The sequence below is a fragment of the Desmodus rotundus genome, chromosome 2, assembly GCF_022682495.2.
Source record: "Desmodus rotundus isolate HL8 chromosome 2, HLdesRot8A.1, whole genome shotgun sequence".
Lineage (NCBI taxonomy): Eukaryota > Metazoa > Chordata > Mammalia > Chiroptera > Phyllostomidae > Desmodus > Desmodus rotundus.
In genome coordinates, this window is record NC_071388.1 from 172,937,604 (window position 1) to 172,955,094 (window position 17,491).

General features: G+C 38.4%; 1 protein-coding gene across 1 annotated transcript in view; it reads left to right on the forward strand.

Annotated features, from left to right (window-relative positions):
• ANKAR (ankyrin and armadillo repeat containing) overlaps window positions 1-17,491 on the forward strand; it is a 64,234-nt gene that overhangs the window by 18,180 nt on the left and 28,563 nt on the right. The window contains exons 4-10 of the mRNA XM_024563781.4: window positions 1,397-1,560; window positions 2,105-2,208; window positions 3,809-3,989; window positions 4,927-5,146; window positions 10,422-10,623; window positions 14,074-14,282; window positions 17,175-17,279. Of these exons, the coding sequence (XP_024419549.2) occupies window positions 1,397-1,560; window positions 2,105-2,208; window positions 3,809-3,989; window positions 4,927-5,146; window positions 10,422-10,623; window positions 14,074-14,282; window positions 17,175-17,279 (1,185 nt within the window). The remainder of the gene's footprint in view (window positions 1-1,396; window positions 1,561-2,104; window positions 2,209-3,808; window positions 3,990-4,926; window positions 5,147-10,421; window positions 10,624-14,073; window positions 14,283-17,174; window positions 17,280-17,491) is intronic.

Below are 17,491 nucleotides of genomic sequence, written 5' to 3' on the forward strand. Positions count from 1 at the left end.
TGTACTTGGTATTTGCACATAGTGCTTGGTATATAAAATTGGTATACAAGTGGTATATAAAACAATTATAAGAGCTATTGAAAGTCTTAAAACAAATTCTGAGAAATTGGGAAATACACTATGTTTGTGATGGGACACCACTGTGGATATATCATATTTTACCCAAATTATAAAGTCAGTGTGCACTTCTTCGCAAAATCCCTACCATGTTTTTCACGTAAGTTTATAAATTGATTCAGAAATTAATATAAACCACTAAAAGATCATGAATAGTCTCACTTTTCAGAAAAAGAGATGAGAACCTGTTTCAAATGTTTGATACATGGCTCTGTAATTAACGACAGACCAGTGTAAGGGAGCAGAGGGCTGAAACAGGACCGCGCGCACGTGGCACCCGGCAGGCCGCAGTGCGAACTGTTGCACCCGCCCAGAACAGCACCATTGACGTCTCTGCACTGGGACGCGAGTGTGTGGGCTTTCTGTTCAGATGACAAATTTGCGGTAGAAATTTTGCAAGTCGCGCGATGAAAATTTGTGTCACGAGCATTCAAATGGTAAAGATTATCCACATCTGTGAACTGTTTAGAAACGGGTTCGTGACAATACTCCCCTGGGGAGGGGCAAAGAGGTGGTGCGTGTGTGGAACTACGAGGGCCTTGCTTAAAGAGGTGTTAGCTGTGTCCGTAGTGTTTCGGTACTTAGATTATTAAAGCCAAATATGTTAAGAGTTAATTCCAGGTGGTGAGATTTCTGTGTAATACTATTCTTTGTGCTTTTCTGTATGTGCCTTTTACATTTTTCAAAATACATTGTTTACTTTATATTGATGAAACCATATTCTACTAACTCAAAGTATTGAAAAAAACTAATCCTTACTGAGACTTTAGAAAATTATATTTTTTAAATTAAATGTTTTATGTGTGGCTTTATTACTTTCCAGGAAAGTGGGCTGGTTATTTTTATAATGTGAGAGATACCCCTTTACTTCTTTTTAATGTCGCCTTTCAGCTAAACTAACTCAGGTAAATTTTTGTTTACTTAACCAAAGTTTCTCTAAGGAACAAGGTTTCAAATCTTTACTGATATTTGGAGGTAAGATCTGACTTTTGAGCTCACACATAGAAATCATTAAGTAGAATAATGTTTTGACTATTCTTTTGGAATATCTGTACAATAAAACTACAGAAAATGCCTAAAGTATATGACATAAATATAGTCTAATATTTAAAATATACACTAAGGGCATAAATAATTTTGTAGACTACAATTGCCAAAGTTTTCGCTTCGTGTAGATTTTTCACTTTGTTTACATAAATGAGAATCTAGACTTCCAAAATATGATTGTTTATATGCTGCTTTTCATTGTTTCAATAAAAGTTTGTTTTCATTTTTGGAGATGACAAGGTCAAGACAGAGAGAGAATTGCCTCCATTTATTTACGGGCAAGATTTTAAATGCCAGAATTTTCACTACACAGAGGATCAGTATTTTCATGTTCATGGAGGAATTGAATTTGATATCACCACCTCTTCAATTGAGAATGCTTTGGAAGATTTTAAGGTTTAAATTATTTTTGTTCGTGAAACGGTTTGTCATGTCACACCTCTTTTATGCTATTTTCCATTCAGAAAAAGTCTCTGTTGGTACAGACGCTAGGCAGCTCTCCAAATGATTACCTTCCCAACTCACTATTTTTTTCATAAGTTATGTTACACACATGAATTAAGTGCCCTCAAATAGTTAACCAAAAAGTGTAGTAGAAATCCCTGACCATCACTACGTGTTCTATCTTCCTCAAAGATTAGTATTGTAACAGAGATTCTCTAGAGTTTGGGAATAATCATTCTTCATCTGGAATGTCGTATAAACATTATACATTTCAGTTGTCATTGCTTTTCAACCTCTTCTATGTTTCTTTTCTTTTGCATTTTTTTCTTCATTCTCAAAGTATAGATCTGATATATGCAGTTATTATTAGGGTCTGGGAGGGATAGTATATTTTTAAAAATTGTCATTTACATTTATAAAATTTTATGCAAAAGACATCATAATTGTGTAATTTGTTTGAAGATATGTTTTTACTAACATTAACATTATATTTTAGAACAATTTAGAAAAAATAAAGGATTGTGCTGCTAATACATTTGTAGAAGATTCGGGATACAAGGAACACTACTCAATACCAGTCATGGAACTGAATGGGAAAAGGTAAGGCGCTTTCAGTAATTATTCACAGCAGCCACCACTTGTTGAAGCAGGAAACTGGAAAGTGTCAAAATTCAAAGGCTAACTTAAAAGCTAAGATGGAGAGCTTAGAACAATAATGACCCCCATGAATGACTCACAAGCTCAGCAAAGTATTCAATGTTATATTTATTACTTCCTGCACTTTGATACATTCTGTGTAATAGTCCTCAGAGATGCTAATTATAATTAACACAGTCTGATCCATACAGCTCCTTAATGTTCTAGAGTTTATCACCACTGTGGTTTGAAAGCCTTGTGAGTAGGATTGAGAATACCACTCCTTGATGTCAGAGGCTGGAGTCAGGCAAGTCTCTGTTGATGAAGGTGGAACCTCTGTAAGTTGGGACCCCCAGATAAAGTGACAAGTACCACCACCAGCCTGGGCAGCGTATTTGCAAGGTGTGGGCGAAGACAGCCTTTAGCTTCTTGTGGTCTAGTTTCCTTTCGTTGGAGAGGATGGTCGATAAGAAGAATGACAAGCTCAAATAAATATGAACAGGTCCTCAGACATTCCTCCACCTGTGCAGAAGTCTACAAAATTCAGAAAACTGGGATTGAACTAAAGGTCAAGGAAGAGGATATTTGACTAGTTCGTGACAGTTCGTGACAGAGTGTTTCCCTAAGACCTTCCTTTAACTGACCCGTGAGGCCCAGCTTTCCTAGCACAGGCAGCTACCGACTCACTTCCCTAACAATGTGCACCATGGAACAAACTCCTCCGCACCCTTCCGAGAACTGACAGTCACCAAGCAGTAAAGCGAACGGCCATAGGAAAGGGTTGACCGCTGTCAAAAATACTGTATTTGCAGCAGTAAATACTTGCATTTGAAGCAGAAACCCAGCAGTAACTCTTACTTACTGTTAAGTAAGCGGCTTCCCACTGGCAGAGGCGCTCACCACTGAAATCTCGGGATGGGAAAATGTATCTCATGGGCAGAAGTAGAGCAAGGCCATCATTTTCTTTCACCTGGGATAATAAGCAATCCCAGAGAACAGAGTCACTCAAAATCTTGTTAATTTTCCATTCCAGATTGATAGGGGGCTAGGGCTATTGTCTGCCTATGCCTCAAGGACCTGGTGGGTTGGGGGCTTCTCTGCTATTGTCTGCTACTGCGGTGAGTAAAAGTCAAGCAGCCATTACCCAATCATCATTCCAAGTCAGACTCAAAGTAGACTCTTGAGACAGCAAAGGGAAGAATAATTAGATTAAAAGGGTTAATATATAAATTTGTAAAAGGAGAGAGAGTAAGCAGATGGTTGGAAGGTAAGCCTAGAATTCCTTCCAGCAAGCATTAGGGCTTCCAGTGATTTTGCAAAGCCCCCAGTGGCGTGGGAAGGACAGAGTCAATTAGAAGGGCCAATACGGCAAAGACACTTGTTATAGAAAGACTTGTATTGTAACAATTGATAACCATGTTATTAAAATATTTACAATCAAGTGCAATTTAAAATACATTTTTATATTTAATTGTTATTTAAAAATAATGTTTACCAGCATATAAAAAAGTAGCAAATAACTTCAAAATCAGAAAAACTTATCTTTTTAAAAATTTTTTTACAGCTATTATGTGATTTATTTTGAACTTGAAACTTTCTATCAGCAACTATATAAGACACAGTGGTGGGGAGCCATAAATGAAATAGTGAACAATCTAAGACCAAAAAGACTTCCACTGACAGATGCGCAATTACATGAACAATTTAAGAAAAAATTTGGTTTCAAGAAAGCTATGAAATGCAAGGTACTTCAGTAATTACCACATAATTTTGTGTAAGAAGTTATATATCATAAGCATATGTCTCAAATTTTTATCTTTGGGATAAATAATAGATTAAATAAAGTATTCAATATGAAATAAAATTTCCACATTTTAGCAACTGAGATCCATACAATTCTGGATTATAAATTTATGGCAGGGTTACAAAACAACCTGTTAATAAGCTGGATTGTGATTGATTTTAATAATGGCTAATATTTATTTAGTGCTAAGTTTGTATGTCAGGCTCTACTATAAATCTTTTCATCAGACTCTTTCAAGGTACTACTAGTATTGTCATTATTCCTATTGTACAAATGAGAAATTTGAAGTGCAGCGAGTTAAGGCTCTTCCCCAAATCACATAGCTCACAAATGGGAGAGGCCAGATTCAGTCCTGGGAACTAAACCTAAAGAGCAAACCTAACATCCTGAAATAAATCTCTGCGTCTGCTTCAACAAGCCTTGATTTATAGCTTCTGGAACTGATTTTTAAATGGTGAGCTCATCAATTTCAAAGAATACACTGGCATTTACTTACCATTTATTTGTTTTAATTTCTCTACATTTAAAAAATTTAATAACCTGTTAGTTTAACTTTAAAATATTAAGTAGTTGGGGCACTGACCAGGTAGCTGAGTTAGTTGGAGCATTGTCCTGATATGCTAAGGTTGCAGGTTCAATTCCTGGTTAAGGCACATATAAGAAACAACTAATGAATGCATGGACACAAGGTACAACAAATCAATGTTTCTCATTGCTGAGTGAGACACTTTCCACAAGGACCACGTGAAAGTTCTATAGAAACTGAGAACCAATCATGTGATTATATCCATATATTTCACTGTCCTTTCTTTTTTCCATAAATGAAATTTAAGCCGTATTTTGAAAAAAACTAATTCTGGCCTTCTTAATAATTTTAGAGTATCCCATTTGGTATGAAGTCTGCTGTTGAAAGAGGACTATCTGCTGTTTTCCACACGTTTAGCCGTAAAACCTCAAGCTCAACCATCAATGTTTCGGATGAGGCCGGTTATGCTATTTTCCACCACGCTGCTCTGCACAACAGAGTTTCCATCGTATGCCAACTGTGCTACGCGAACTTCAACGTCAACCAGAGGCGCTTTATTATGTTGAGCCAAGGTAATGTCAAGTTTTTAAATCTTTTAAAAAGTCTTAAAATGTTTTTCTTTTCCTTACCCCTATTCAGCATTAAGAATGCATGTCAATTTTAGACAAGGCTAAAATTTGGTGCTGGTACCTAGAACAAAGTTGAGGGTTTTGTTTCATTTATCTCAGAGGGGCTCCTTTTGGTTTTCTAAGTATCACTTATTGCTTCCTTGTCTTATTTGTTTATTGTGTCTCTGTCACTTGAGTATAAGCTCCCTGAAGGGCAGTGATTTACTCTAGAAATTCAGGGACAAGGGAGATAAATAGAGATCTTAACAGAATATCCATTTCTATCCCAGAGGTCTCAGCCAAGAGATAAGTTTCTTCACACTACATAAACTTAAATTATATTTATAACAAAAATGTCCTCTATAATAATCAGTTTTAGGATTAGTGACCTCTTTAGGGCTGCCCCCATTTAAACTTTGAAAAGCAAATTCTCCTGGTTATTAGCTACACCTACATGTGTATATATTCTTTGGAACATATTTAACCAGTACAAAAATAATACAATTGAAAGTGAGAGTGGAGGTCCTCCATAACTGAAGGGAGAAACAGAGACAAAGTGTCAGGAATGGGTGATGCAACAATACTGGCAATGAAAGAAAATGATGCTTTTTATTTTAACTAGCTATCTTAACACACTGTGTTAAGTTTTCACTCATCAAAATGAAATGTTCTGCTTTAATCCTTTTGACTACTAATAAATTCTGTACTCTATCACTATAATTAAACTGTTTTGATAGTAAGATGCTTCTATTACTTGATTAAAACATTCAATACAGAGTGAACTTAGTTAAAATAGAGCACAAATCCAGTAAAATTTAAATGCAGTGGGTAGCTATTATTTTAAAATGTGTTCTATTTTAAGCTCTTTTTGGTGTGAAGAAAATCTCTGATACATTAGTCTCTCATCCACCCTATGACTACTTGACTTTCCATTGGCTGAGAGAATTGGATAGATATTGAAGTACAGAAAAGGTTTAACTCTACTGGCAATGTCTATCATTACCAAACCAACACAACACCGCCTCACCTGTGGGTGTTGAGCAGCCACTTAGAGGCAGTGTTTCCGGGTCTCTCTGACGTGATGTCAGGTGTGTACAATATGCCCAGGTGGCTTGACCAAAAGCTACCCCCAACCCTGTTCCATGTGATCTGTGTCTACACATAGCCTTACTTGTTCTTATTCGTGAGCCTATTTTGACTAATTTAGGAAGCTGCTATATATTAATAATCATATTTTGATGTGTATTTCCTTTTAAATCAGAGTCATCAAAAATGGACGTGAAAAAAGAAAGAAATGGTAAGACAAAAGTTACATATTTGGTGCATTTTAAAGCATTATTGCACATATTATAATTTTTCTTATCGTGTATAATCTCCACAATACTCTGTCTCATGAGAATGTCACATGATAATGTTTTGTATATGTGTTGAAGTATAAACTTTTTCTACTCGTGGTTACTTATTCATATTCCTCTTAAGTGTGTTTTTTTTCATTTTTTAACTGTGAAATTTGCCATCACCTTTACTTATTTTTATAAAATCAGACCCAAATGTGGTTTTGATCCCTTAAACAAACAAAAACCAGTTATTTTTTTAGATATGCTGCCATCTAGTGACAGAGACAGTCTGTGAGGTCTGAGGGATGAGTCTGCTGACAGAGGGGAGACTTGAGTTAAGCATTAGATATGGAGAAAACAAAAAATTTAAAGGTGTGTGTGTATATATAGAGAGATAGATATGTATATATCTATACCTATATATATCTTCATACTCTGTATTAGGTAATTCAATGAAGGTTCATTTTTTAAAGAAACCATTTACAAAGACCTGACTTTTGTAAGGGGAAGGTGGTAGTTATTCAAACCAGCCACCTTGCATTGGTGGAGGAACACAGCTAGCCTGCCATGGTGACCGCAGAGGGGAACCTCTCGCAGAGAATAAGTAGCGTGGGGTGGGTGGTAAGGGGAGATGGGGGGGCTGCAGTGGAGAAAGAAAGCTCATCTGGCCCACCTACTCTGTAGGAATTTGCAGTTGAGTAACAACACTGTGCTTCCTGGCAAAGGGGTAAAAATTGGGACAACCGTAATAGAATAACAATAAAAAATGATTAAAAATAAGAATCATTTTATGGCTACCCTGTATAATAGTCCTTGTTTGTTTAGTGTGTCTCCCTCATGTGAATGTCAACTCCATACAGGGCAAGGATTTGGTTTACTTTGCAGTGGTGTCCTAGTGCCCAGAAGAAAGCCTGGCATTAGCAGGAACTCAGGAAATAGTTGTTGAATGAGTGCATGCGTGGATGAATGCAGGGCAGCATTTGACACTTACTGGCATAATTAATATACACTGATGTACTAGAGGAGTTCAGGGAAAAGGGAGGTAAATGTGCCTTTCGGGCCCCAAGAGAATATTTATTCCCTAGACCAGGGTTCTCAACCAGAGAATGGTTTCTTCTGACTACATGGGCCCTGCCAGAGCTTCCCTGATTCCAGCATGACTTTGGACAGTGTTTCCCATCCTAACCCCTGCTGATGCTGTGGGCTGGGAAACCCTTTGTTGTGGGAGGCTGTTCTGCTCACTATAGAATATTTAGTAGTATCCCTGGCCTCTACCCACTAAATGCCAGTAACAACCTCCCCCCCAGCTGTAACAAACAAAAATGTCATCAGACATTGCACATATGTGTGTTGGGAGGTTCTGGGATAAAGTTCCAAGTTCATAGGAATCAGCCAGGAACCGTATTAAAATGCAGAATCTGATTTAGAGGGCCTGGGTGGGGTCCAAGATTCTGTGTTTCTATTAAGCATACTTAAGAGTAGTAAGAGGGGGTTTACAGGGATATAGCTCCTGCCCCTTGGTTGTGCTGAAATGGTTTTTGGAGAGTGGTAGAGAGGAGAGAGAGAGACGGTGAGAGGGGAGGTTGCTGTGGTTTTAAAAACAAATTCTTCAGGTCACTCTGATATGCTTCTCCTGCTGAGAGCAGCCGGCTGCCTTCCCTTTGGTTGAAATGAACCCATATGCTCTAAGTCCTATCGTTAGGTCTCAGTCTTTTGGGGAGCCTGTGTTCCTGGACTGTGAACTGCACATGCCCTTGTCAGTGCTCTCCCCAGCCTAAGGTGGGTCAGGGTGGCTAGAGGGGGCTGGATTGGGTATTTCCTTCCGCAAGATCAGTAAGTTTCTGATAACCCAGCAGTTTAGGCCCTGGTAAAAGGTTTCTCCTGCAGGCAGGCCTTGTTAAGGAAGACAGGATGCTGTGGTGTGTTTCAGAACAATTCCTTTCCCTTCCCGCTGCTGGAAGCAGATGTTTTGTTTTGTTTTTTTCCCCCTCTGATATTCACTGTGAGGACCTGAAGGTAAAACTAAGTCAAATGTAGGGCTCCCTCTGACTTGGTCCTTTGGAGTTTTTAACTCTCAGATTCGTCCACGCTGAGCCGCCAGCAACGTGCATCCCAGCACTGGTTCCCGTGCAGGTTTCTGCTCTTGGGTTCCTGCTCCAGGAAGTTGTGATGCTCAGAATTGGCCTGTCTAGCTCTCCCATTTTGGGAGCAGCATTTTTACCCTGTGACCTCATTTCTCTAAGAGATCTGAGAAGAATTGTTGATTTTCCAGTTTGCTCAGCTCTTTACTGAGGTGAGAATGGAGGATGACTTTTAAGTTCCTTATGCGCTAAACCAGAAACAAAGCAAGTAGCTTTAAATACACTTGTTTCAGGTGTTACAGATTATCAAGTCTATGATATAAAGCTCAGACTACTAAGGCAGGCAAAGGTGGTTGGAAGTTTTTGAGTCGGAAGAAAAACAGTGCTTTTTCAGAGAAATGAAGGAGTTAGCTAGACCCTGGTCAGGGAAGTGTTGTTTGAGAGAAGGAAGCTTTCAGAAAGCAGGAATAAGCCAGGGTGACTGGATAATTCATCATCAAAATGAGGAAGACTTGATAAGGGAAGGGGCACTATTAAACATTGCTCTTGGGCAACAGTCATAGAGTAATATTTTCCTGGGCACCTGGGATGTGTGGTCGGTCACCTTACATTGGAGGAGCTACAAAAAGACACAAATGAAGATAACAAGGTATGTAAGTTGTAGGCTTTTTGGAGGGTAGAAGCTAGCTGGTGGTTCAGGTTAGGTTGAATCCAGTGGATTTTCTTTCCTATATTTATGTTCAAATGGCCTTGAAAGCCACTGAAGAGTTTTAAACAAGGGGATAAAAAGATCACATTTACATTTTGAGGAAAAAAATGGACTGGGGAAGGGCAAGAAGAAGATGGGGATATCCTCCGAGAGGTGATTATGGCTCGGAGTAGGGTGGTGGTAGCAGTGAAGACAGGTTCTGCAGAGATTTAGAATTGGTGATGGACTGGTCATGGAGATGAAATGAAAGGGAGGTGCCAAGGAGTCTTTCCGGTTTCCGGTTTGTAAAACTGGATGGCTGAGTGATATCCTTCACTAACTTAGGGAGCAGTGAAACAGGACCAGGTTTGGAGGGAAAGATAGGAGTTCGATTTTGAATGTGTTGAATTTGAGGTGGTGTGTGGAGATGCCTAGTCAGATGTTGGAGACACAGATCTGGAGCTGGGAAAAGAAACTGATCCAGAGACAATCCTGGGAGTCATCAACTTGTAGGTGGTAAGGGAAGCCACTGAGAAGATAAAAAAGGACCAAGACAGAGATTAAAACTCATTTAGAGGGACAATGAGAAAATACCAAAGGAGACTGCAAAGGACCAGCCGGAGAGGAAGAAGAAAATAGGATGGTATGATATCACAAAAGCTAAGGAAAGAAACGATTTTAAAGAGGCAGATGTGGTCGATTTCCTGGTAAGAGGTCAGTAAGATGAGAATTGAAAAATGCCCACTGGATTTAATGATATTTTGAGTGAGTTTAAAAAAAAAATTTAAAAGGATCTTATCTCTTGTGCAAAATATTTGAATTAAATGGAAAATAATTTTAAAAAGAAACAGCTTATTTTATCACAACATTGTTTAACACATTGACTTAATTTTTCAGTTATTTAATATTTTCAGTGTTATTTATTCTTAATTTATAAAGAAGTATTCATTTTTAATGGTTAAATATCCTGAGTTAAATAAAGAAATACAGAATTGCCTACATTAATCCTTTTAGTGCTTAACTTGGAGCTTCTGTATCACACAATACTAAACTCTGTAGAGAGATATCAAAAAGGCATGTTTTGTAGAAATGTTAGATCTTTGACCACTGAAGGAATTGTCCATTGATTTTAGGTCCAACACCGCTACACCTGGCCGCACAGTCTTGCTCATTAGAAACAACCATCTGTTTACTTTGTTTCAAAGCTGATTACACGCTTTCTGAAAAAAAAGGCTGGATGCCCATTCACTTTGCCGCTTTCTATGACAATATCTGCATCATCATCATTCTCTGTAGGAAAGATCCTAGTTTGCTAGAAGCTGAGGCAACAGCTGAGTAAGTTATTAAGCATTTGTAAAAATATACTTTTCTGCTCCCATAGCTTGCCCCAAACACCGACACTAAAAGAAATGGTTGGTATGGCTGATTTGAATGGCTATGTAAGGCTTCTGCCATCCTTTCTGGTCACTATCTTCTTCTCCTACCATTTATCTTTAGAATTGATACAGACAGCTTTTCTATTAACCTCTGCATGTTGTCTGGAAGAATAAAGAGTAAGCCCTAGCAAACAGTGGTTGAACCGTTTGGAGGCTGGCTGTCCAGGGCTGGGACAGGACCCCTCCAAGGCCATCAGGGGTCTGGGCTCTTCTTTCCACTTTGCCATCCTGGACGTGGGCCTTTGATCTCATACTTCATGGTGTGATTGTGCTTTCCATGCAGGAAAGAAGTGGACAGACAAAAGGGAAAGGCATATGCCAGCTGAAGCCCATCCTTCAGGATTGTAATAGTTTCCCCAAAATGCCCACTTAGGAGACTTAGTTATCTCTCATTGGCCAGATCTAGGTCACATGAACTTCCAAAGAAATAAGGGGCAGGGGGCGGAGAGTAAGCCCTAGCAAGTTTTTCCGAGCCTTCTCCCAATGGTATGGTTCCACAGTCTGGTTTGTCAGGCTTACTACTTAGTGCCCCGGAAGAACCCTGAGACAGGGGAGGAGACGGTTCTCCTAAATTGGAACCTATAGAATCAGAATGCAGTCCAAAGGCTCCAGAACAAAACAGGTAGACCTTAGATAACAGGAGACATATTTAGTGGTATCCAGAAGAAGAACACATTAAAAAGAAGTAAAGTCATTTACTTTGAACTAGAGAAACAGCCCAAACAGTTTTGCTGAGGATCCCTTTTAGGGTGGAAGTATAACTTCTGATGGTACTCTCTTGGCTAGAACTCATAAAACCAGGTTATTGTTTTGAATCTCTGAACATGATTTAGGCATGGTTTCATTCAGATATTTCTGGGTCTTCAAATAACCTGTCCATTATTATTCAGTGGAGAAATTAATCCTCCCTCTAGGTTGGGGCAGAAATGTGTATGGAGAAAGCTTTCAGGAAACCAGGATCTCTGGCTAATAGATTGTCTAACTAATAGATTCTGGAAAGAGCCATGGAATGTGGAAACCTGAGTTCAGATCCTGGTTCTGTCATAGTTTGGACAGCGTGTCTTTGGGTACCAGGAGGCTACGAGACTGGGTGGATTATAAAAGGTTAAACAATTGGATATCAGAGGTAGAACATAAGGAAGAAGCAACGGATTAGTAGAGGATGATTACAGAGGTTGAGATCTCCTCCGTGGAGCTAAAGAGGAGTGGCTGCGCTGGATGTGCATTTGAATATGGAACACAAAAAAAGGGATGACAAGGAACTGCGAGATTGGAACACAGACGGTGATTAGCATGGATGCTGAAGTCCCTGACAATAGGAGGGGGCATGCGGCTGAGGCAATGCATGAGCTAGGATGTGGAGAAGGACTCACTTGAGCAATATGGGACAGTGGCAATATGGAACTAGATAGGGTACTGTAAGGTGATAGCATATTTTTCAAATGAGGCAAGTCAGAGTGATGATGTTAGAAGTAACAGTAATCTTTATTCCTACCATGGAATATGAGAAAGAAAGGAGGAAAACAGTCTTGTTAAAGTAGAAAAGGGAGAAAGTAAAGAGATGGTCAGTCATAAAGGGCAAGAGTTTCCCCAGTGCCAAGAAAAAAGGAACAGAAGAGAGGCTTGGGGTCAGCTGGATAGAGGTGAGAGTTCAGGAACAGGATGCAAGAGAAAGAGGTTTCACGAAGAGATAAAGGCATAGATATAAGGATTTTAAAAAGTAATAGTTGTGGCACTGTGGTGTGGTGAGAGGAGGAGAGGGGAACAATGTACTGAGACTTTGCCGAGCACCTTATTCACCTCTTAGACCAGTACTGTCAGCTGATTTCTACCTTCATTCTTTTACAGACAAAGATAAGAACCCAGTTTGCTTCTGGTGACATTGCTAGTCAGTAGATCTATTAGTTAAGACATGGTTGAAGCTGGTATGATGAAGATACCCCAAAATATTTTTAATTTAATTTAGATAAACATATAGTTCTTTTTTATGAAGTCTGGGTTCATGGCTGAGGGCTGGCTTACTGGCTTGACAATACAAAGGACCTAGACTTCCTCTTGTTGCTTCTTCTTAGGTGGTTTTCATATCCTGGTGCTAATTGGCCACTCCTGCGTTCATTATTATGCCTGTATTCTAGCCATGAGAAGAAAGAGAGGGGAAAAGTAATTGTGCTCTCCTCTTCTCTTTAGGTTGTTGTCAATAACTTTTATTAATATGAGATTGGCCACATTTAGTCTGGCAGCCGTACCTATGAGAAGGCGGGAATGTCATATTTTGGTGGAGAGCCATGTGCCCAACCAAAAGATCTTTATACTCTGAAAAGCAGGTAGCGAGTTTTCAGAAAAACTGTTAGTTTCTGCCACAATGAGGAAGCTGGGATTTGAGGACCAGGCCTGAAGTATAATGTGTTGTAACTCTAATTGAGTCCCAGTTTAATCATTTGTAAAATGGGCTGATAATAACTGCCTTGTTTTTTCCTTCACTCATAGAGTGGTTGTAAGGATTCAGTGAGATAGGGTAGTCTAAGAACTTTGTGAATTATCAACTTTTGAACAAATTATAAGACATAGTAATTACTGGGCTGGCCAAAAAGTTTGTTTGGTTTTTCCCATAAGATGGCTGTAGTAGTGGCTTAGCTGTCTTTAACTTCATTCAAAACAATTTTGTTAGATTGTATTGTGACCACTGTCATATCAGCGTGCCTTAAAAAAAAACTTAGCAAGTCTGGTGAATTTTTGTGTAGCCATTTTAATATTGAAGATGGAAGAAAATAAGCATTTTTGGCATATTATTCTTCCTTATATCAAGAAAGGTAAAAATGCAGCTGAAACACACAAAAAAAGATTTATGCAGTGTAGGCAGGAGATGCTGTGACTGATTGAACATGTCAAAAGTAGTTTGTGAAGTTTCGTGCTGGAGATTTCTTGCTGGACTATACTCCACGGTCAAGGAGACCAGTTGAAGTTGATAGCAATCAAGTAAAGATATTAATTGAGAACAATCAATGTTATACTATGCAGGAGATAGCTGACATACTCAAAATATCCAAATCAATAGAGTTATTGGTGAAAATGAAAAGTATGTCTTCTATTTTATGGAAAAAAACCATGTGAACTTTTTGGCCAAGCCAATAATTTGGGAAGGAGTGTAGGACAAACACTGAGGACAGCTAGGGCAGGGGAAACAAATCTATTACATGTGGAACATACAGAAAAATAACACATAAGAAGGAGAGGTGATGGGAGAAATCAGACTTCCTACTTCCTCCAATAGCAATTTGCATAGTTCCACAAAAACTAAATTTGACATATTGTATGTGTGCTCAATTATCATGTGTTCCTTGATTTTTAGGAATCAGTGTACTCCACTGTTACTTGCTGCCACTTCAGGAGCACTGGATACTATTAAGTACCTATTCTCTCTGGGTGCTAACTGGAGAAAAACAGATATTAAAGGAAATAATATAATTCATTTATCAGTGCTAACCTTTCACACAGAGGTTCTCAAGTACATAATAGAGTTAAATATCCCTGAACTCCCAGTTTGGAAAACTTTGGTAGGTGAGTACAGAGCACGTAATCTCTTTATAAATAAATGTTCTGATTATTATTCGGTTTAATTATTGATACTTACTCTGAAATAGAGGAAATAAAATGCACTAATACATGCATCATGTTTTAAATATTTAAAAATCATGAAATAAACACTTTCTGAGTTAAAGCCAGAAATAAAAATAACACCAAACTTTACTTTTGTGTGTGCAAAAGTAGTTTTATTTCTACATTAAAATCAAAGATAAGGAATCCGAACAGAAGATAGTTTATACAATTATTTTTATTTTCCAATTTTCTTCAAAAGTCCAACCATCTTCTCTCCATCAAAAAAGCAAATTTAAAAAAAAAAGAAGGAAACGGGGAGGAAATTAAAGTTTGAGTGGAAAAGATTCCCTCTAATTTATTCCTCACTTCCTAATTTTAGAGACAGATTTAGTAACATTTTTTTCACATTTTGATAAATGTTTTGTGAGAAATTCTGTTCAAGATTTCTGTCCAAATTTTTACACAACCTAGCCAGAAATAGTATAAGGGTAAGACTTACTAGGCCAACTGAATGTACACATCAAATTTTACTTCTTCTCACTAAAATTACATGAAGATTAAATAAAAATACCACCACCACCACCAGCAGCAAACAAGCATTCAAGAGAAAACAGGAAAGGATACAACTGCAGTAAAATATTGGAAACAGATAGGCAAGTCTTAGGATTTAGCTGACCAGTAAAACCATTCCAGGCCAACAGTGGAAAAACAGAGAACCTCTCGGACTCACACCATGAACCCTCCATAGGTTCAAGAACTCGAAGTGCCAGTCAGGAGTGCTCTCTGTGGAGGCTAATGAGGAAAGACCTAAGGATGCTAATTAGGGGACTACCCCCAGTCAGCAGGAAACTGGGAACCTGGCCCTAGAGAAAAGCAAACAGAATTTCAAAGATGACAGTAAAGGGAAGTCCCAGCATGGAAACTGTGTACCCAGGCAGAAGGGAAAATGTGGGAGGAATTACTAATAGGTACAAAGAAAACTAAGCAGATGAAATAAAATAAGGAAATTATTACATCCAAGGAAAACAAAAGAAAGGAGACTCAACTGTACTATCTTATAATGCTTAGCTGTGAATAATATCTGTTTAAGTATCATACGTAAGTACTGAATATTCATTTTTTAAAGATTTTATTTATTTTTAGAGAAGGGGGGGAGAGCGGGGGGAGAGAGAGAGAGAGAGAGAAACATCAATTGGTTGCTTCTCATCCGGGCCCCAAGAGGGAACCGAACCTATAACCCAGGCGTGTGCCCTGACTGGGAATCAAACTGGCAACCTTTTGCTCTCGCTTTGCAGGATGACACCCAACCAACTGAGCCACACCAGTCAGGGCTTGAATATTCATTTAAATATTTACATAAATATGGGGAAGAGGAAGCAGGGGAAATGGCAGAGTAGTATTGAAAGAGTGAGTTTCTCATTTACCATAACATGAAGTCAATTGACGATGTCTAAAATTTATATAGCAAAAGGTAACAATGTGTATAAATATTTGGAAATATAGCAAAATGTAAATCACAGAAGGTGCAGGGAAAGAGTCCAAAGAGTCCAAAGAGGCTATCTGGGGAGAGAAGCTCAGAAGGCTGAAGAATGTGGCAAAACGAACCACTGTATTGTGCTCAGGCCTTTTAGTAACATGTACTACTTTAATAAAATAAAAACTAAAGCGAAAAAAACTACAGCAAACTACAGATGAGAACCAATGTATTTTTCCAACAACTCATTGTAGCATGGGAAAAGATATCTTTATGACTTTCAGCCCCAATCTATTGACTCAGGAAGTTGGAATAACTGGTTTTCACTGGGTATGGGGAACACACTCCAATTTTCAGCCCCAAGAGATACTGGGAAGTGTTTTCAATGTTTGTATATGTGTGCATATGTATCATTTTATATCTTAGTCTTTTTAGGAAGAATTAAGAAGACAATCCTGTTACTTTTAATAGACTAAGATATTTGCACACTCACCTCGGTATAGAATAGTATTCCTACCAGGAAGACCTTAATGGCACAAAACTTTCCCGACAGCCACTGCTTCCTACAGTCATTGTCAGGAAGTCCCGATGATCATGCAGACACGGTAAGCAGTGAGCATCTGGCCACTGTTTCTTTGCTTTGAGCCCTGGAATAGCTCTTCCCCCTTACATTGACCATGTCCACTATGAGTAAAAGAAAAATAGCCAGAGTTTATTACGTCTTCAGGATTAGCTCTTGGAGTGGAAACTAAATTTTAAAAGAGAGATCCATGGAGTGATCTAGCCAAGGTAGGAATTAGGGCCAGATTTGTTATGAGCTGGGAGAGAGAGATGAGGCAAGGATACTGCTATGTGGTTTTTCTTGCACCATAAACATTGTTTGGAAGCATATGCATTTGTATTATCTCATGTCTGGAGTTTAAGTTCATTCTTCTTCATACTCAGGAAATATATAAAGCCTCACATTGACTTAATAGATATTAAATTTTTATTGACAATAATGTAGTTTCCATCTTTGAAAAGCCATACTCAAATTTTATTTAGCAGTTGATTTCCAGCCACTGAGGTGTGCTATTTCCCAAGTGAAGTTGAATCATGTGACCATCCGATCTAAACCATTCAGACCAAAGATAAAAAGGTTTATGATTTCCCATACTAATTATACAGATTATAAACCTCAAAGATCACGGCTGTATGTGGTATATTCAGCATCTCACAGAAGCCCACACACAAAGGGAACTTAACTTCTGCAGTGGTGGTGATGGTGGTGGTGGTCTCAACTCATGGCTTCACTTGGCCTAGACAAACAGAAACAGAAGCAATCACTCCACTCTTTTTGTAAAATCATAACATGTGTTTTTCTGTTCAACGCTCACCAGAAATGTTGCAGAGCGAAAGCTACAAACGAAGGATGATGGCTGTCATGTCCTTAGAAGTAGTTTGCTTAGCAAAGGAGGAGTACTGGCAACATATTTTGAGTGCAGGTGATGTAAAATTTATTAACTACCTTTTGCTTATGCTGTGTTATACAGAGCTATATTATAGTCAGTTAATCAGTTTAAGAAATATTTTTAGTTTCCACATAGAAGCTGCACAGGATCAAAAATCTTATAAATCCCATTTTTCCAAAAATTACAAATTTACAAATACTAAATTACTCTATGACTTCTCATATTCACTACTTTCATGTAGAAAC